General features: G+C 43.7%; 1 protein-coding gene across 12 annotated transcripts in view; it reads left to right on the forward strand.

Annotated features, from left to right (window-relative positions):
- Window positions 1-2,931: 2,931 nt before the first annotated feature.
- The window catches only part of LOC119902695 (disks large homolog 1-like), a 163,271-nt gene continuing 144,996 nt past the window's right edge, over window positions 2,932-21,206 (forward strand). For 7 of the 12 annotated variants that reach the window (XM_038719042.1, XM_038719043.1, XM_038719039.1 and 4 more), the window contains exons 1-3: window positions 2,933-3,844; window positions 6,271-6,402; window positions 20,894-21,057. In XM_038719042.1, coding sequence (XP_038574970.1) covers window positions 3,826-3,844; window positions 6,271-6,402; window positions 20,894-21,057 — 315 coding nt within the window. In that variant the 5' untranslated portion in view covers window positions 2,933-3,825. Of the gene's footprint in view, window positions 3,845-6,270; window positions 6,403-20,893; window positions 21,058-21,206 lie in introns of all 12 variants that reach the window. The other 5 variants (XM_038719044.1, XM_038719048.1, XM_038719049.1 and 2 more) reach the window with 2 other exon arrangements.

The raw sequence follows: 21,206 nt of genomic DNA on the forward strand, positions 1-21,206 counted from the left end.
CACGCACATTTTACCATAAAGACCACATTATAGAGCCAATGTGGTAGAAACTGTTCATGTCTCCTGCTGCCTAGATGTAATTCCAGGTCTGAAATTTAAAAAAGAGGCCGCAAAAAGGCTGCAAATCCACCAGCAGTGAAGTAAAAGTGAGAGGATGTTAGCTGCAAACATGTAATCTCATCTAAAATATCAAATCTTTGCTTAATTTCCTTTATCCGGTGCAGCAGCGAGACATGCATGAATGTTGCACATAACACAGGGTTTTCTCCACACATTGTGAATAAAGTATAATATATACGTGTCTGTGATCGACTGGAGAACAAGTTGATCAGCTGATGCCCTTCCTGTCCGGTCACATTTTAACTAGATTCGATCCCGCTCGCTCTCAGGAGGTGACTGATGGCGTGAGAGCAGAGCAGACCTCCTTCTCCTTCTGCACTTTAGTACGAGGAGCGCGGAGGCTCAAGGCGAGGCCATTCATTAAACATGACCGTCTAAAAATAAAGGCCTCTTCCTTTCACCGGAGCTGCTCTCTTTAATCTGGGCCAGAGCTTCGAGTGGTTTGCATCAGCACATGAGAGAGACGACGACAGCAGGAGAGACAAAGAGACACAAAGAGGGGTGCTTCACATGAGGGAGGAAGAGGATGTTTCATCTTCATCGTCACCAAAGGATCTGTGCTGCAGGACGGTGCGCTGCCTGACCCCTGACCTTTCTGTTGTGTTCTCCTCCAACTCGCAACTAAAGTCCCAAATTTCCATTGTTTTAGGTCATTAATGACGCGGCAGGGAGGTATTTTTAATGAGCGCATTGATTATCAAACATTTAGGTAAAAAACACTTTTCATAACAGCAATAACGTGTTTTTTTTGTTTCTAACATGACATGTAAAAGTTTCATTACTGCCTGGGTCTGGGATTAATAATAATAATAATAAAATCAGAAGAAGGTCAAGAATTCAGACAGAAATTGGTTTACAAAAAAGACTAAATATCTAAACCAAACTCCCTACAAAAATGGAGGTAAATAAAATAACATAATCCCACTCCAGTACGGCAGGAGACAAACCTACAGTTTAGTGCAGCAGTTCAACAATAATATACCAAATAAAAGTTATATGTTCTGAATTATCTGGTGCATTGCTTGGATATAAGTATAAAATCACTTTACGTTCTTGTGGCTGCTTATTGCAGTTTTCAGTTATCCAAATTCTTACACACAGTTTGGTTTGGAAAAAGAATGAAGGGGTTTTCACCAGGAAACAAGCTTTGTTTTGGCCATTGTTGTTCCCATAAATAATAAACAATTTTAATTTAACAGATTAAGTATAGACGTGTTACGACTGAGTGCAGCGTAATAGTTTCACTTCCTCTCTTTGGGCAGAAAGACACACAGAGGTCATGCGTTCAGCACTGAATCTGGAGATTCTGGTGTTTAAACGACACAACGAGAAGGTCGCACGTCATACATCAGAATCAGAAATCAGAAATACTTTATTGATCCCCGAGAAGGGAAATAGTTGTTTTAAGTTTGTCACTTTGCTAATTTAAAAAGTTGGCAAGTGGTGTCAGAATAATGGTAAAAATTCGCCCCCTGAAGTCGGAACAACAACGTTGTAGCGTCTGTGTTGTTTCCACATTCAGACATGAACACTCGAAAGAACAAACTTCACAACTGGGGACACGGGACCATCCGAGGAGCACCTGAATGCACCATTATAATGAGTTTTGATGATGTTGAGTGATGGGGGAGGATTAAAATCCTCAAATGTTTCCATATTGGGCAGAATAAACCAGATTATTGCACTTTTTAAAAGTGCAATAATCTGCATTTGTTTAAGCAGGCGGGTAACAGATTCTCAATGACCCGAATACGAATACAGCGTGTGTGAGTGTGTAAAAATACAAAATGTAGTATAGAGTACTTCTATGTGACGTCTGATTAGAAAGATGCAGGTCAGCTGGTGTTAGTCGAAACATTAGTCAAGACGTGTAAAGTTGAAATGTTTGACATTTTGGGGAAGTAAGTCCTGTAACTTCCTGCTGGGTACCTTGAAAGCAAAGCGGTCAGGGCCAGAAACCAGTTCCCTAATAACAGTTTTAGTTTTACAGATTAAAAGGACGATACGGCGTGTTACTCAGGAGGTGCTGGTGGATTCTGTTAGTGTTTTAAATCTCTTCTTAAGTCTCACGTTTTTATAAACTTTGTATTGTTGCTGTTATTATTCATCGTTCATTTTTAAATTACTTGGATTCATTTATATTTTGAGTATGGATCTTGTTTGTTTCTACAGCACAGCGCTTTGTAACTTTTGAAAAGTTCTGCACTAATAAAGTTATTATTATTATTATTTTTAGTGCTAAGCTAAGCTAACCCGCTGCTGCGGCTGTGGCTTCAGATTTACAGCACAGACCTGAGATCAGTCTGAACACCTGATAAAAGAAAATGTCACTTGTTTACACTCCTGTCTTCTTCTTCTTCTTCTTCCATCACTTTCCCTCCTCTTCCTCCAAATGTGCCCTCTTCATCCTAGTGTTTGTTGACTTTCACAGTGTCTTCGTCCTTTCCCTCTACTCCTCCTCTTCTTCATTTTGGTGATTCTCTTCCTCCCCCTTTTTAGTTTTACAATCTTGTGTTTATATATTTTTGACCCTCCAGCTTCCATCTCTCCTCCTCCTGGAGTTTTTCCAGCTCCTCTCTTTGCTTTCTTTAAATTTTATAATCTCACCTTCACCTCCTCTTCCTCTATTGCCCTCTTCATTCTCACCTTGCCTTTCTCTCTTAATCCAAAAGTTTTTTTCCTCCCTCCTCCTCCTCCTCCTCCTCCTCCTCCTGCTCGGTCTTGTAGGTGAGCTGCATGATTGGGCGGCAGGTTGGAGGGGTAGGCTTTTTGTAAATCACATGGTTCACATTTGCGGCTCTGTGAGACGCCATTTTGGAGGAAAGTTTGGGATTTGTAGACCTGGGGAGGTGCAGGAGGAGGAGGAGGAGGAGAAGGGAGAAGAAGAAGAAAAGAGGAGAAGAAGGAGGAAAAAAGAGGAAGTGGAAGGAAAAAGAGAGGAGGGATTTGCACTGAGGGGAACTTTGACACGAATGCACAACGCAGGCAGTGTGTGGCGCTTGGAATAACACACAAGTGTGCGTGCCAGTGCGGGATAAACCAGTCTGGGCTTGGCACGGCTTGAGTTTAGGTGTGCCACCAGGCTGGACTTTGAAGTTATTAAAATCGTGGAATAACACGCGCAGCTCCGGAGCTGATCATTTCCCTGCACCGCAGCAGCAGCAGCAGCAGCAGCAGCTCCTGCCTGCGCGGAAACTGGGTGTTTTTTTGCATGGAGTTTGGCGCACGGGCAGGTCCCAGCTGGTGAACGCTGCATTTCGACACTTTCCACCTTCCGTCACAGCGGTCAGCCAGCGCGGTGCACGCCGGGGCAGGGAGCCTCTGTGTCGGGGAGCTACAGCACGGAGTGTCGGCAAACGGACGGCGCTTTTTTTTCTGGATCTTACTCGCTTTCTGTGGTTTTACTTTTTTAACCCGGGTGTCCTGTCTGGGCTTTTATTAGTTGCCCCCGCAGTGTTGTTATGTTCGTGCCGGCTGCCCCTGACAGTTAGTTTGCAGGTTTGTTTCTGCTCGGAGGGGAACTTGCTGTCGTCGTGGAGGGATTTTTCCTCTTCTTCAGCCCCGACTTGGAGCCGTGACAGCGGGCTTTAACTGGCGGAATAATCAATAAAAAGGAAGCCCCCCCTCCTCCTCCTCCTCCCTGTCCTGTGTGAGGAGTGTATGAGGCTAACACAGAAGTAGCTGCGTGCCGAGCCGAGCCAGACCATGCCAGTCAGAAAGAAAGGTAAGCCGCTCTCTCACTTCTTCACGGATCAACTAGCAAGCTAGCGCGGCTAACCTGCCGGGAGAAAGTCAAACACGCACAGCCAGCTCCGTGTGGAGGAACAAAACACGGACACAACTCCACCTAAACACAAGCGCACACGGCTTTAAATCGGCCTTACTGAGCCGTGCCGTGCCGCGCCGTGCCAGTCAGGTAAAGTGAGTTAAAAGTAGGGCTAGCCCTGTTAGCCGCGGATGCTAACTCAAGTTGAATAAATGGGGCACCTTGTCTGGAGAGCAGCCCAACTAAAAATAAACTCTTAATATCAATAAAATATTTACACACAGGCGCCACAGCAAAGAGCCTGACTGTAAGAAGAGAGAAACTACTCTCGTATACTTGGATATTTGTGTCTGTATTTTGGCTTTAATGCTCGAAAAGGATCCTTAATTGTGCCAAACAGCAGCCTAATTGTACTAATTATATTTTACCTCCCACAGCACTTTCACTGGGACACAGATTTATCCAGTAAGGCTCCATCTAGTCTGTTTTTAATGATCAGCTGGATTAATCAATGAAAACATGTCTCAGTGTCACTTTTCTGTTAGACTAAAAGATAAAACTGTTTAACAAGGCCTAATACTGGTTAACTGATAATAAAGAAACACTGCCATTAATTAAATTATCTGCTAAATGTCTGTTTCCCCTCAGTGCTTTAATCTCAGGACATAAAATCCCAGTTAAGTCCTCAGTTTACTTCCAGTTTCGCTCCCCGATGTAAAGATAGCAAGTTAAACAGCCACAAATTACATACAATTACACTTGGAAGTTTCCCTTAAGCTAAAGTTTGACCTTCTTTTTAAAGCTGTGGTGGTTCCCTTGTCGGGCTGAAACTACCAGTTAGTTTTTCCTGATTGACCTGCTGCTTGTTTAGTCACTAAATATGCGTATTACCAGTTTCAGTAGCCTGAAGTGGCTGAAATCCCTGAGAGCTTCAGAGCTTTGATGCCGGACAAACTGCAGCTTCCCTCGGAGACACTGACCTTTAATTTAAAGTTTATTTATCACTTAATCGATCAGTCTCTTTAGCAAAAATGTCAGTTCCAGCTTCTCTGTTTTTATGTCACAGTAAAGTGAATATCTAAAACGTTTTGTGCCGTTTGAAGGCCTCACCCTGGGCTCTGAAGTTAGATTAGAAAAGAGAAATACACATTTTATAGGCTCAATAATCAGCAGATTAAATACTAATGGAAATAATCAACTAATCAAATCTTTCCAGGCCCTTTTTTAAAAGTCAGTTTTATAATAAATAGAAGGCCTTAAAAGTCATTTAATTGTCTTGTGCGTAAATATTTTACCTGACTTCTTTCAGTTTCCCTTTAGTGAGAATTGGTTTCTTCAGCAGCAGCGTCAGACGTTTTGATGCTCTGTGAACCCAAACGTGCCCCGATGCTTCCCTCTGAGCTGATCCTGAGACACCGACCTTTATTTTAATGCTGATTTAGCAGTTAATCGATCAGTCAGTTAAGCAGAAAGTTCCTCCTCTCTCTCCGTTTTACATCACAGTAAAGTGAAACTTAGAGAAGAAGATGCAGTTTAAAGGCTAAATAATAATGAAAATGATCAACTCGTCATCTTTCCAGGCCCTTCAGCAAGTCAATTTAAAAATAAATATTAGGCCTTAAAGTCATTAAAATTTACTTGGACGAGCATTTTACCTTTTGACTTTGTATATTTTTGGATGAGTGAGAGTTAGTTTCTTCAGCAGCAGCGTCAGAAGAAGTTTCGTGGCTCCGTTCTGCCCTGATGCTTCCCTCTCTGCTGATCCTGAGGTGCTCACCTTGTTATTTATCAGTCAGTTAAGCAAATAATGTCAGTTTCAGCTTCTGAAATGTGAGCATGTGCTTCTTATCTCTGTTTTTATCTTATAATAAAGTGAATATTTTGAGATTATTATTTCAACTCTACATCTTTCCAGGTCCTTTTTAAAAAGTCAATTTTATAATAAATACAAGGCCGTAAAAGTAAAAGAAATAATCTTGTATGTTTTGCTTTTAAACTTCAACATAATTATTTTGCCTGCCTTCCTTTTAGTTTTGGTTTTTAGAGAGAATTAGTTTCTTCAGCAGGTTGTGATGCTCTATAAACCCAAATCTGCCCTGATGCTTCCCTCTACACTGATCTGTTGGGGCGGGGGGGTTAAACCAAACTCCATTTGCTCTGACCTTAAACCTCCTCACCGTCTTAAATGTCTTTATTTGTTATTTAAAAGTATTTGGTATTATACTAAACTAAACTAGCAGCTCAGTGTTTCAGCTCTGAGGGATTACTGCAGCAGTGAAGCAGCTGAGTGTTCAGACCAGCTAAACGCTGCTGCTGCTGCTGCTGCTGCTCGCATCAGTTCTCGACTCACCTCTGCTGCTTCCTTCCTTCCTCATGTCGCCCAGATGCACAGCGAGCCCTGCTGCTGCTGGAGGAGTACCGGGCCAAGCTGCAGCACGCCGAGGACCGGCAGCTCCGACACTCCATCCAGAGGGTCATCGACATCTTCCAGAGCAACCTCTTCCAGGCTCTCATAGGTACGCACGCCTCGTCCTGAGCCACAAAACACACGGCCCGGGAACTGGTACCTAAATTTAAAAACACTCCATCTCAGTACGGTGGAAACTAAATTAAGACACCTTTTTATTTTTTATTCACACAAGCTCTTGTCTTTGACACGTAAATATGAATTTATGGGACGTAAGTGGCGTCAGGAAGAGCTGAAAGACTTGTGTCCCAGATAAACTGGGATCACATGTGGGAGTAGTGGGTTTTAATATTCCCGCCTCTCAAGTGGTTACCGACACAAAGAAAGAACAAAACAGGCACATTTGCTCCGATTACGACTCAGCCGCAATGATATTTTAAGGTTTTTAATTAATTCTTATTTCAAATAATCAGGGAGACCGTTTATGTTGGGCATTAATATTTGTCTCTGGCGTCCACGTTGAGATCTGACCGCTCTGTTACAGAACGTCACGTCCTCCTCATGTCTGGGTAATTTTAATAACTTTCTGAGCCGTCTCCTCCCACCGTGATGGATCATACACTCATGTTTCCTCTCTCTCTCTCTCTTTCTTCAGCGGCCTGAATACCTTTCTTTAAGCTTCACAACAAGTCATTAACCAAACTGTGGGTTCGGCGTGTCGAAGTGTCCTGTTCCTTCGGTGTATGATGTCATTTTCTGAGCGCTTAGGCTCAGTGTATCGGTGCGTGAATGTGACTGAAGAGGAGAAAGGCGCTGTACAAACACAGAGCATTTACTGTTGACCCGCGTGCAGGGCCGAGAGAGGGAGGAGTTAGAGGAAGGAGAGATATTTCAGTGTTTCCCCTGGGATGCAGCCGTAGCAGCCGAGGTGAAGCGAATAGTGCGCCCTGCTGTGTGGCTGAACGGGTAATGCACATTAGATTAGCTGACAATTTCAGTGTGTTCCCATAGTCTTGGATGCACATATTTTGTGGTGGTGGTGGTGGGAGGAGGGGGTTGGGGGTCCTCCCCCGAGAGAATTTTACTATTACCAATGACGAATATGAAATTTCACATCATTAGGACCATTATTTTTACCGTATCTGTGGGGAAGAGATGCTAAGGACTAAACTTGCTGACTGTAACAGTTTGATTTTGGAAGTTATTTAGTTTTCGTGCTGTCTCCACAGTGATTTTACATTCATGCAGCACACAAGCCATTTTGAGCCTACCGGCAGGGAAACCCTGTTAATATGACCTCCGAGTCATTATAGATACGACTTCTCATGTTGTCTTTTGTGTCTCAATTTTACAGCCTTTGACATTTGTCTGGAGAAATGAATATGAGAAACAGGCAACATGAGAACCACCTCCCTTGAATACCAAGAATTTCATTTGCACAATAAAATCCAAAAGAATCGTCTCCTCATTGGCTTAAAAGAGACTAGTTTACATACCTAACTTGCTTTACTAAGCTCAGCTCCTCCACAGTCACCACTGCCCTTTCTTTTCTTATATTCTGTGTACATGACAGAGCTGTAGTCTAAGCTTGTACCTAATGTTCTCAACACCGGACAAGTGGGCAGCAACGAAATGCAGCTACTAGCTGGCACACGTCGCCAAAAGACGGCGGGTAATTTCTGCTTTCCTGCTCAGCTGCTCAACAATCAAACACTCGCTAACTCCTGTAACAGTTGGGGAAGGAACAGCACCTGCCAGGTAGAGGAAGCGCTGCCGTGCAATTAAAGATTGGAGGAAATTGTAGTAGCGGCGGTCATAATTCAGAAGCGGCGCACAGGGGAAACACTGATTTGCTGCGGGGTTGAAGGGATCGGATGCTGAGCCGGCGATGTAGACCGGAAGATGAGTTGCCTGCAGAACCAGAGCTGTGGGTCCAGACCGTGAGACCGCTGTACGGACACGTTACTTGCCTGGACTTTCATGTGGTCAACACGTGATTTTACATTTTAACGCCCGGTGTCGTCAGCCTCAGAAATCTAGGATGTCATCTGCCACCCGGCGGCGGTGAAAGACGAGCAGTGATAAAAAGCTGGGTAACGTTTTTTTTCCTTCAAACTATTTGTGTCCACTGAACTGCTGCTGGAAATAAAAGAGCACATGACTTGAGTTCCTGTAAATATAATATCTGTCGGTGCGTTGCTGGATCGGTGTTTGCACCCTTCCCTGATTACCGAAGGTCAAATATCACCTGATGAGCGTCGGCACGCTGATGATGTGTCAACAGCTGCCGCCGACCTCTGCGACCTCGCCGTGTTTGTGGAGCTTTAGGAGGGAGTCGTGGCGGCAGCCGCGCTCGTGTTTGTTTCCTCAGCGTGGCGAGAGGTCATAAAGACTGGCGGTGTGTCGGTGCGACCGCCCGGGGGCTGCGAGTCCTGAACAGACGCAGCAGAGGTGAGGCGAGGAGGCAGGGATGTAGTTCACAGGATCGCCGGTCTGAATCCCGTCGGTTTGTCTGATAGTTCCTGATTAAAATGGTCATTTTATTTAGACAAAGTTCTTACTAGTACTTGAACTTCTTCTGTTCTAAAAAGAAGTGATTTTAGATTTGGGAAGAACTGAATTGCGGGATCACACGGGCTCTGGTGCTGAAGACGTTTAAACTACAGTGGATTTATTTGTGATTTTACAGAATTAAAAACTGGAAAAATCATTTTAAGAGACATTTTTGCCAATTTTAATAATAATAACAGCAGTTAAAGATAATTTGTGTTGAACAGCAAGAAGTCAAAGGCACCTGAACTTGTTTTATATTAGGGCTGAACGATTAATCAAAATGTTGATCAAAATCACAATATGGCCAAACCGCCATGCGCTGCATTTGTTAAAGGTTACATGTGGATCAAAACCCCATTTTAAATGAAATATTGTGTTGCTGCAGAGACGTCCTGGCCTGCACGTCATATTCTGCAGACTTAAGAAAACATCTTTGCTTGGTTCAGCTCCCTGCAGAAGTTGCACCATAATTCATTTTAATGTTTTTCAATGAGAAGAATCAGAATCAGCTTTATTTGCCAGGTGTGTGTGCGCATACGAGGAGTCTGACTCTGGATTGTACACTGCTCACGATGTGCTTACTGATACGATAATACAGTAATAAAATCAAACACAGGCCACAGAACAGAGAACACACACTATGAACAAAAACTATAAAATAATGATGTAAGAATGATCATTCTTCTGATTCTGCGATCAAACTGCAATATCTGTCAAAAATAATCAGTTCGGCCCGACTTTATATTCTTTAAAATGTTTCTTCAGGCCTTTCTTCTTCTTTGTAGATACTGATATCAGCTATCGGCCCGATACGGACTCAAAACGCTGGATCTAGGAGAGCCAACGCAGCATAATAAAGTTAGGAAGCGATGTTTAAGTTGAGGTCTGTACTCTGCCACAGCCCAGGTTTCTGCATCGGGACCTAAATGATCAGGTCAGATCGGTGCGTCTGGAGTAGAAATACAGCTGGCTGAATGCTCGCCAGGCTGGAGGAGGTCAGTGTTTACTCTGCTGCGGCCTCTTCTTCACACCCTGACGTTATCGAGGGTCATCAGGGTTCATTTGTGAAGGCGCTCACAACAAACTCTGCTGCACAATGTGCGGTTTAAGGCATGAAAGTGTATAAAAGGCTTCCGTGGGCGAGGCGGTATCTGTGGTCCGGGGCTCCTGCAGGATCCGTCCTGTGCACGGTGTCAGCTGAACGCCGCTTTGTCTCTCCTGATACTGATCTGATATCTGTGCATCATCACCCACAAACGGAGATCGGTAGTGCGAACGCTCCAAAACTGGACCCGGCCTGTTAATTCTGGACGCTAAACGGCTCATTGTGCCGAAAGAAAACAGAATACCAACAGCTCCGTGATTAATGCGAACGCTTTGTAGAGTCTGAATCGGTCCGGCGCTGCCAGCACTAACACGCTGTGGAGAGATGAACGTTTGTCATCGTCTCCACCGCCTGCAGCCTGCCGGCGCTCCCGTGCTTCCTGGTAAACTTTCTTTTTCCTGTTTGACAGGAGTAGAGAGAGAGAACCTGCAACTAAGGTCTATGTCCAGATTCAAATGTTGCAAAAGTAAGCGTCTTTAGACCACAAGGCAGCGTGACCCTCCGACCTGCAGCTCACGATGATGTTAGTACTCGAAGCTTCTACAGATTATTTTATCAGTGCGTCGTTTAAGAACTCCACTTTCTCCATCATAATCGCGTCGTGTTCACTGCGAGCGTAAGCGTGATGTGCGACAGTAATAAGTGTCCGTGCGAAACAGTGCGCTGTACAGTTATATGGATTAAACGAAGCATCCGTGCAAAGAACTTGCGTCGATGAATTTTAGTAATTGAATTAATCGATGAATCGTTTCGAGTGAATCTGAAAAACAGCTGCCACCTGAAATTATACCTGTCCTCCCAGGTGGAACTTATAGTGTCCTTTACAAAGAGAGATTTTAATTAAAAGACCACCCTGTGATCGAGACATGAGGTGACTCCTCTGATTTGTGGAAAAAACAAACAAGCTCATCAGTTCAGGGCAGAAGTTATTTCAGGTTCCCGCAGAGCGAGAGGCGGTTGCCGTGTTTAGGTGTAATATTAAAGGGTTTTTCTGATCACATGTGCCTCAAACGCCCTGGAGGACGAGCATGAACCGTGTCGCGATGTCCTTAAGTTGAGTGTCTTGCTGAATGTCTGTTTCTTTATCCGCCCGGACTCGGGTCCTGTACTGGTGTCTAGTGTAACTTGTCAGTCTGCGAGTGTGCTGGCCAGCAGAGTGCAAAGATGCTTTATTTAACCCCTCTGATTATGAAGCGATGATCCTGTGGTGTGACGTCCAGAAATAGAATTTAGTCTCCACTTTGACCCCCAGAAAGTCGGTTCACAGCCTCGTTAATGAGTGAAAAAGAAACCAAATGTGTTAAACTGGAAACATGTCGGTTAATGTTCCTGTTCTTGCGAAACAGAAGTCGCCGTGGAAGGTTTCCAGCAGTCGGTGTTTTTGTGGCGGGCTGTCACCTCGCTGCCAGCTAACGGGACCGGAGCAGACGCCGCTGCAGGGTTAACCGACACACAGCTGCAGGAATGTGGTCCGATCTGTTTTCCAGGACCGACCGTCTGACTCGATTTCTGGCATCGCTTCAACTGTCTGGCTGTGAAAGTGCAGCTCAGTGTCTTAAAGGTTAACTCCTTATTTTTATAACACTTTTTTTTTTTAAAGCGCCCCAGTACTAAGCGAGCGCGCTGCAGTCTGCAGCGGTGAAACAGGCTGCAGCGGAAGCCTATTCTGAAATATGTGCAAAGATCTGCTGGAAAATAATAAAATCGGTGTTTAGTTCAACTCATCTGTAAAATTAATCATGGGAACAACAGAACAGCACGTTATGTTATTGACTCGGCTCCTGATATTAAACATTAGAAATAATAATAATTTCTTCAGTGTTGTCTTCTCAAACTGGGTGTGTTTGTCACGCTCACCCTGACGTCCCAGCCTCCCGAGTGCCACTGATGAAAAATAGATTTCCACCGCACAGTTTCCAATCTGCCAAACCCCCAAAAAGAGATGTCTGCAGCAGACCGAGAACAGTGTAATCCCTCTGTGGACACGACGATTACCCCCCCACTCCATAATCCTGCCCCCCCACCACTGCTGCTTTACAGAGAGAGGGAGCTTCAGTTTCTGTTTTTCTTCTCACTCTTTCAGTTCCGACTGACCTGATTCCTCTCGGACAAACAGATGGCATCAATCTTTTCAATTTGATAAATCAACATTCAGTTTTCAGTCCCAAAGATTTGGACGTTATTCTCTAATTGCAGAGTGTCTGAACTCTGACCCGTGACCTTCAGGGGCGGAGGGCTGCAGATAATGACCGCTCTGATATAGAGATTGTTCAGTGTCTATAAAATGTCCGAAACGAGTTCCCAGCGGTCTGGATGACCTCTTCACATGTCTCGTAAGATTCAGTTGATCAGTGAAGCCATGCAGACTTTTCCTCTAGCGCCACCCGTAGGTCAAAGTTGCTGCAGAGCAGAATGCAAGAAGGCCAGAATTTGCCTCCCATCTGCCGAGGAAGACGCCACACGCTGGCACCGGATTTCATACAGATTGTTTTCTAAACGTTGATTTAAATCCATCTCCTGGTCAGAGAAGGTTTCATTTTAATTGGTTTATTTACATTTTTATGTATTTGGTTTGTTGTTTGTCTTGTTGACAGAAATAACGGCAGTCGGGCGAAGTGAATTTCAGGCTCATGGGAAATACTAAAGAGCTTCGGCTGGTTGGGGCACCGACACCGAGCCGCTAATGCTGCTGCTGTTTAAGGCGAGACACGGCAGGACAAAACATGCACCGGTCAATTTTGAGATTTTAGGCCGCTTTGCTTCCATAACACCAGGGATGCAACGAAATGAAAATTCTTGGCCGAAACCAAATATAATGGAAAAACTTTGCCAAATACCGAACAAGTACATTCACATTTATTCCATTTATTTTCCCACTGCATAAATGAAATGGTCTTATTTCCACGTCGCAGCAATGTTGTGACGATGGGGTCTGTTGTTACTACTGGACCTCCAGATTCAAAAGGATTAATTTAAACTCTGTATGTCGACCTTTTCTGAACTGGAGAATCAGTATTTGTACTGATGTACTTAAAAACATAAATATGATGTGGATTTATTTCATCTCTGGAGTAATATGCAGTAAAATAATCTCTGGAGAATGTATTTCTGTTCAGCGTGGGTCAGAGAAAAAAGCTGAACTGATTTACAGCCCGTGACGTCTGTTTATTTTCTTACTCATGCGTGACCTTTTTAAAGGAAACAGGAAATATAAAAACGGCCGAACGTCAGATGACGCGCGGTGTAACGTTAAGTACCGTGACGGCAGCGGTGCTGAAATTACTTCTAACAGTGGGGAGATGAAGAATCATTTAGAAAAATCTATTTAAAGTTCATTGCTTCACGTGTTCGCGCACAGCACTTGTGATGAGCCATTTCCTGTTTGCAGAGCTCACCGCACCACGTTGAGATGGACGAGGTTTTGCAGTGCACGTTTCGTAAATCGCCGTGTTTTTGTGATTGATTACGTTGGTGAGTCGCTCCGGCTCTGCTCAGAACTCTTTCTCTGGTCATCAACAGCGCTGTTTTCATTCTGTAACACATCCGATGGCTTCTACTTAGCCGGTTTCCCCGGTAATATACGGTACCGCGGCCCTCCTGGCACGCCTTTAATGTGAAACACTTGCAGGAAGTGTCGAAACACACCTCCTCCATCTTCCCTTCAAACAGCGGCAGATTTAGCTCGTACCGTCTCGTCGGCGTGACCCAGAGCCGGATTGAGCTTGTTACCTCAGGTCAAACTGGTTTTATTTGTTTCGGTGTAAAGGTTAAAGTTTCTCTGGGGGAGTTCAGTGACGTTCTGAACACTCAGGGTTAGAAATGCTCTGCAGTCAGGTGTTTCAGATGGAGTCCGGGACGTTTTCAGCTTAGCACAAACACTGGAAGCGGTGGGGAAACTGCTAGCTTAGCTCCACCTTGCAGCTGCTCCAGGTCTGTCTGATTTACATGTTTTATCTTGTTTATTTAAACAGGTGTAGAAAAAGCAGCAGTTTGCTTTGGAGCTATTTGTTGACCACCAAACTGGGCGTAGTGACTGCACGCAACATCTTTACTTTCCTAAACCTGTCGTGGCGTTCTCAGGTTTGAGCCTTAACTACTGCCACAAAAATGCGAGTTGGCGGCGGGTTTTCTATGTTCCACTGTGCTGAGTTCAAACTTTATGGATGAAAGATCCTTTTGTTACAGATTAATAACTCACCGCTCTGAAACTCTCGCTCCAGTCCATGTTGCCAAGCTGGTCGGCAACACGTACAGCTGAACCCGAGCTGTTTACCGGCTTCTCGCTGACCCGCCCTTCTCTGCTTCTGATTGGCTAGTAGTCCTTAACCAGGAACTGAGCATGTGCAACTCCCAACAAAGATCATTTAGAGACTAGTTGAATCACTCCATAGTTAAAATGAAGTCTTTAACACAGGGTGAAAAGAGGAGCTGCAGCAATGTGTAGTAGGGGGGTGTATTTTGAAAATGTAATGGAAACCTGCTCTGGTACAACCTCTGAATAGAACCTGAAAATGAGCAGAACACCACCTCTTTAAGTTTTTGGCGAGGCTGCGGCATAGATTGTGAAGGAAAGTATAAATTGTCCTGCGTCTGTTACTGATGCTGAGTGTATCCAGGGATCATAGCGGCTCTAAACGGCTTGTGTGTGGAGTCGGACGGCTCCTGCTTTGTTTTGTTATGTGTAAATAAAAGCAGCCCAATGAGTCACTTTCTTACTAACGGGAAATGATGGCGTTTCACATCTTAAACTCAGCCTTTAAAGTTCTCAGGAACGTTCCAGTGCACACGCTCAGGGTGTGGCCAGTTTGTGCTGTAAGTGTTGGATCCTGGATGTTGTGTGTCTTTCCCACGCAGGGCCGCTGCTCTGATAGCAACAGCAGATTAAATAGGTGTGGTCTTTTATTAGACTCTACCACAGAAACTCTGCACTCTAACTGGATAATATGCTCACAGCCTCACATCAGAGGCTCTCTGTCAGCTGTCTTTAATGTGATTTAACAGTTAAAGTAAAGACCCAGTTAGGGATGGGCCGGTATGAGAGTCTGACTGTATGAAAACCTCAAGCAACAATATCATGGTATTTTCATTTCAGCTGTAAAATGTGTTATTTTTAAATGTATTTCCACTGAACACGATACAACAAAGAAGAATATCAAATAACGCTGTAAAATCAATATATTTTTTTTATATTGACATAAAATAAAACAGCTGATACTGCAAAAACGGCATAATGGATTATTTGACTTTTTGAAACCGGCCCACGCCTAAACCCAGATTCTTGGGATTTGACACAAACCATTAGGGCTGCACTGAATGTTCAGCCACCGGAATTTATCTGCCGAAAACAGCACTTTCTGTGTTCGGCCTGATGTGTCTAAAGACTGAACAAATTTTTACCAAACCGTCGCGTTGCCATGTCGGCGGCGTGGAAGCGTTTTAAAGCCGTTTGCAGACGCTGTTCTGCTGAATCGTCTCCCGGCACATCCGCTCCATCTGTTGCTGACTTCTTAGAAAAGAACCGCTGTGAGTGTTTCTGTCTCTCGTCTGTGAGAAGGAGATTAAACTAGCCGCTCCTACATTTGGAGTGCGCACGTATTCCAGCCTTTACGGTAAGTGAAGCGGCGCAGGGCGAGCTGACGGGCAGGTTAGAGACTTTATCCTGTCAGAGCGGCTGTGAAGTCTTCATGTTACAACATTATTTATCAAACCGGGTCGGACCGGATGGATTCAGCGCGAGGAGGAAACACATGTGACAACGTCCGGTTTTCAAAATAAGGCGTCTGTACAGGATGGAAATAAGATTAACTGGATTATATTCACAGGAAGTAGAAAACATATATTACATGTGTCCATTAAAAGGAAATGGACTCATGTGATTTACTTTACCGGACCCTCTCGGGCCCCAGACCCCCCACTATAGTCTCTCCACATCCTGTGGGAAACACGGAGGAAAAAGCTCATTTGGACTATTTAATTTATGCAGTTGTAAGAAATAAAGGTGATAAATGTGAATGTTCTTGTTCGGTATTAAGTTTTTCATTATGTTCGGTTTCGGCTTCTGAGAGCTTTCATGTCTGCGTATCCCTAATTACAGTGTCCCCTTAAGATTAGTTGGGCCCCTAATGTCTTAATTTCTTTATATACTACATTTCTTTGTACACACTTCCTTTTCCCTTTGCACCAGAACTTGCTCTGTCGTACAAATTCTGCACTAAACTCTGTGCTCTTCCCAGCGTCGGCGGTCTCTCTGATGTCCGTCGGGCTGCTTAGAAATAAACTGACTCTTCTTTATAACGTCACATCGTCATGCTTCTGCTTTTCTTGAGCATCAACAGTAATCCAGTCATTGTCTGTTTGTTACACGACACTTCATGACATTACTGAACCCGTTTGTTATTTCTGCTGCAGAGATGTGAGGCTTCCTGGTAGAAAACAAAAGCTGAGTTCTGTTGTGGAGAACCATGTTCATGTTCTTGTGTCGGACCTTCTTCCTCTCACAGCATTCCCCGAGTGTCACTGCGGCGGCTGCACTGCTGCTGTCGAACATGAGCCGCTAACTGAGGAAGCAGCTCGCTGGTTTCACTGTAAACTGATCTCTTAACGGTCTCCCACAATTCCACAGAGGTCCCTTTTTATCGGACATCAATACGGCGCTGTGTTTAAGGTTGTCCCCCCGAGGGGAACCCGCCTGCACCGCAGCCACTCCTCAGCATGTAGTCTGACTGGGAACTTTTCACACAGGTGAAGCCGGATTTTAAGTCTTGGCTGGTTTATTTTTAAATCTTAAACAATTTTTTAAATGTAGACTACCACAAACATGACAAAAGAATTTACTGATGTTTAATATTTTAGTGTTCAGAATGCACAGCAGACGGTTCAGCCCAGACTCAGGACCGCACACTTTGCGTTTATACTGGCGTTCATGGGGATTTTGGATCTTTTGGATGAAATTTGCATCTATTTCAGGAACAGAAATCTGATTTAATCAGGTTCAAAATGATTGTTTTATATGTTTGACATATTGGACTTCTGCTCTGTGGAAATACTTAAAACAACAACAACTCAGGACTCAGTATTTAGCTCAACTCCGTCAGCTGCACGCTGGCTTATTAGCTGGAAAACACTGTAGGACCGCATCCTAAAGCCTTACCTAGTCCTAGTTTATATTTCATACCAATACCGTGAGAAATTACTATTTTATATTTTGCACGCGTGTTTTTTCTAAAACAGCACCGCACCAGGCGGCGGCTGCTGCATCACGCCGTAGCTTGATGTGCTTTCAAACGGTGGATCATGAGTATGAAGTTAACATAGGGCTCCAGACCTGTGGAATATCTGACCTGCTCCGACTGTAAAGACCCGCCTCTGTTGGTTGAGTTTGACACCTTGACCTTTTCTGCTGTCTTTTGTACACTTGTTGTGTTTCCTGAGGTCAGAAAGCACTTTGGTTAACTAGGTTTCTTTTTAAATGTGCTATATAAATAAATTTGTACTTGAAGTTATTGCAGTTCATCCTGAGCGGGACAAGAAGCACATTTCATCACAACACAGAGTGAACACATTATCGTGAAGAGAGGAAGCTGTTATTTTTAGTTCTTACATCAGCTTCTGGACTTTGTTGACATTTGGAGCTATTTTCAGTCATAAAAGGCTGTTACATAAGATTTGATGATATTGGAGAAAAGTCATTTGTTTGTTTGGGGCTTTTTATTTTCACTGATTTTCTTACACAGCATTTAGTGTGAAACCTACAGGACTAGACGGTCTGAGCTGCCTGACCGTGATCTGAACGTGTTTGTGATCGTGTTGTCGTCAGAACAGTCGGCCTGAAGCTTCACAGGTGACATTACAGAGCTCCACTGAGACAAGGAAGTCCTCCTCACAGGTTCCTGACGGCGCTCTCCTCCCGAACAACAGTTAACGGTTGTGTCATCCTAATTTATATTTACTGACGATGACGGGGGCAGATGGATGAGAAGACGAAATGTTTTTCCTCTAGAGTGTGAGTTTATCTTCAGGAGCTTTTACTGAGGAACAAACTGTGACGCTGAGAGAACAGGGGAGTTAGATAAATGATGTCCACCATCATCTTTCCGCTGCTGCTCTGGTGATGTAAATAGGCTGGGGAAGTGTCACCATAACAGCTGATTGGCTGGAGGACAGGAAACGTCTTTATCTGTGTCGATTGCTCTCGTATTTAAAGTAGTCTGACCCAAACTGCAGCATCTGGAAGATCATTTTTCACATTTTTCACAGGTCAGCTGTTAATTATTAGTAAAATTCAAACACATTTGAGGTGTAGTGCTACTCAGTTATTACTAAAATCTTAAGATGATTGAGATCATGATCATTTAACACGATTACTGGTTGACTCAGGAAACATAAATTATTCATATTCCCAAATAGTCCACAAAATTAGAAACGGTAATCAAATATTACCTTTTAAACTGCATCTTTAAAGCACAAGAGGATCACAGCAACACAGTGCTGACGTAATCGATTACGTAAATACGTCTGCTCTGTGCTGTTGAACTTTTATTTAATATAACCTTTGTTTCGGGAGGTCTCTTTACGGCAGGGTGTCTTTTACAAGTGAGTGCTGGTTAAAGTGACAGTTTACAGGCAGCGACGCACGTACAAAACACCAGAGACGTAACCCTGCACGACAAGAAAAATAAACGTGTTGTTGCCTTCACAGCTAATGCAAACAGTACTTTAAAACTAACTTAAAGATCACCTCCAGTGGTGTAACGTCTCACCTGGCTGCAGTGATGTACAGGTGTTCTCCAGGACGCGGTGACATCACTGTTTGGTGGGGTTATAGGTGAAACAACGGAGCTTTACTCTGTTAAAAGCTCTTTATTAGGTACACATGTGTTTTTAATAATCTGTTTATTGTTTTCTAATGCTTTTCTTCGCCTGCCTATGTAAAAGCTCTTTGAGTTGCACCACAGTGTAAACGCAGAGCTGCTCGATCACATTTAAAGGCCGGGAGCTGCAGGGATCGTCGTGAGGAGCTGCTGAAGTGGTGATCTGATGGTTTATGGGAAAACATCTGTGCTGGTCAGCTGCCACGGCGAGCCAAAGAAAGCCTCGGTTATTTTAGATCGCCGCTCTCTGTAAGCCCTCCTCCAAAAATAAAGTAGCATGTTGGATGTGTCCACTGGGCTGGAGGCCTTTTTATGATGTTGGCTTCACATAGACTGACTGTAGTGTTGCTGGAGGCACAAGCTCATAATATCAGACTATCTGTCAATGACGATTAATTATCCTTCAAAGGCTTCAAACAAATACAAAAGTCTTATGCAACTGTCTTAAAGTCCATATATTACATATTTTTCTACCTGGACCTTATTTTCCCATGTTTTTGAGACTAATTAGAAGATTTCTTTTGAAACTGGTCCAGCAGTCAGCAGCAGTAAAACAGGACTGCAACATCAAAGTCCGTCCACTAAAGTTCTTGTTTTTGCAGCTGACCGGCTCGGGTTGTTATTGCAAGGGTCTGACAGCATTGTGGAGAACAGTCTAGATAAATCGCTCTCATCAAAACCACCAGACTCCATTGATTTAAAAACTATAATTGAGCCTCTCTGGGCGACCGCTGCCTCGACTGGTTAGTTTGGGTTGTTGTGACTTTTTTGTGTTTTTAACCCTTTAAAAAACACTAACGCAAACAAACAAACAAATTCCCTGACTGAAAGAATTGTTAAAATGAGATTTTAAATAATATTGTGAACGAAGACCTCGGTCTGTCACCATGTGTTATTTTAAGTTAATTCTGGGTGAGGTTTGGTTCTCATCAGAATACACTGCAAACAATATCTCAAATCTTAATAGGATAAAAAAATCTGTCTTACTACAACAAATAATTATTTCAACATTTTTGACAAGTTTCTAGGAAATGTCTGAGACTACATATTGCGGGACACGTGGTTTATTTTGCTCCGCTGTTTGTAAGGCGTAACCTGAGTGTTGTTTATAAAGCCTGGTGACTCGGGCATCGAGCCCTGTAAGCTACTGTAGTTGTTGTTGTAGTTTCTGCTCTCCATGCCATGCAACGACGTAACCTGATGAATGTCACAACAGCTGAGACTGACCTTTACTGGCTCACCAACACTCAGGACACACTCTGTCTGCTCTGTAAGGACTGGGATGCATGATTTACGGTCTAAAAACAACGTACGGCCGCTGATATCTGGGATCAAAATGTCTAAAATCTCCAGGGATTCAATCTTTAACTGAGAACTAACAGAAAACTACTATATTTCAATACAGCAGAATTGGCAAAAATCTTAACATTAAATTAAAAATAAATATGCTTCTTTCTTACAGAATTAAATGTCTGTTCCCTCCTGTCTCTTGTCATGTCAGACCTCGTGTGAGACATATTATGTTATCTAAGAGCAGTGGTGCCCCTAAAACAAAGAATCCTTTACACACAAACCGTTTACTATTCAATAATCTATTGGTTTTTAATGTGTCCTGGTCCACTTTTTCTCCACAAATGAAATGGGCTCAGGTGTTCAAAAGGCACCTGAGGATTTAAAGAGACGTCTTTCTGAAAATGAATCTAAAGTACGGCCTTTTTGTTTCCCACAGAATGAAAGTATAATTGTTGTTTCTTATTTCACTGTTTTCATTTAACTTCATTCTCCAGTTTGTTTTAGAGTTTGATAGACCTGGGCGGGGCTGGCCATAAATAGACCTTGGCAGGAGTTAATAGACCTGGTTGTCCTAGGCTGGCCATAAATTTACCTTGGCGCAATAATTAATAGACCAAGTGAAGTCTCTATGTGAAAACACTGGAAACACAGCTGTCATTGAAGAATAACCTCCGATATGATCGTTATTTCTCTGTAATGTTTAGGTGCTTGAATGTCATTGAAAATCCCTCGACTTGTCACGTTTGACTGGAAGTGTGTCTTGTCCTCTGTTTTCTCAGATATCCAGGAATTTTACGAAGTGACCTTATTGGACAGTCAGAGATGGGTGGAGTCGCCCAAGGCGGCGGACCCCATGGCGCCCGTCAACCTGTGGGACTTCTCCAGCCTTCAAAGCGCAACGGTGACTTCGGACACTCTGCCCAGCCTTAGCACCAGCATCGAGGTAAGAACAGAGAACTTCATCAGTAACACAGCTGCTGGGCCTAGACCCGGTTCAGAGGTCATCAGGCCTAATGGCTCAGGGACTAACAGGACAGGAAGTGAGCTGCTTTAAAGTTTGCTTCTGTCTAAACTGGTTTGCGGTCTTCAGTG

Source organism: Micropterus salmoides, unplaced genomic scaffold (genome assembly GCF_014851395.1).
Source record: "Micropterus salmoides isolate LMB-PRFRI ecotype aquatic unplaced genomic scaffold, ASM1485139v1 Ms_hic_scaffold_14, whole genome shotgun sequence".
In the NCBI taxonomy this organism is placed as follows: domain Eukaryota; kingdom Metazoa; phylum Chordata; class Actinopteri; order Centrarchiformes; family Centrarchidae; genus Micropterus; species Micropterus salmoides.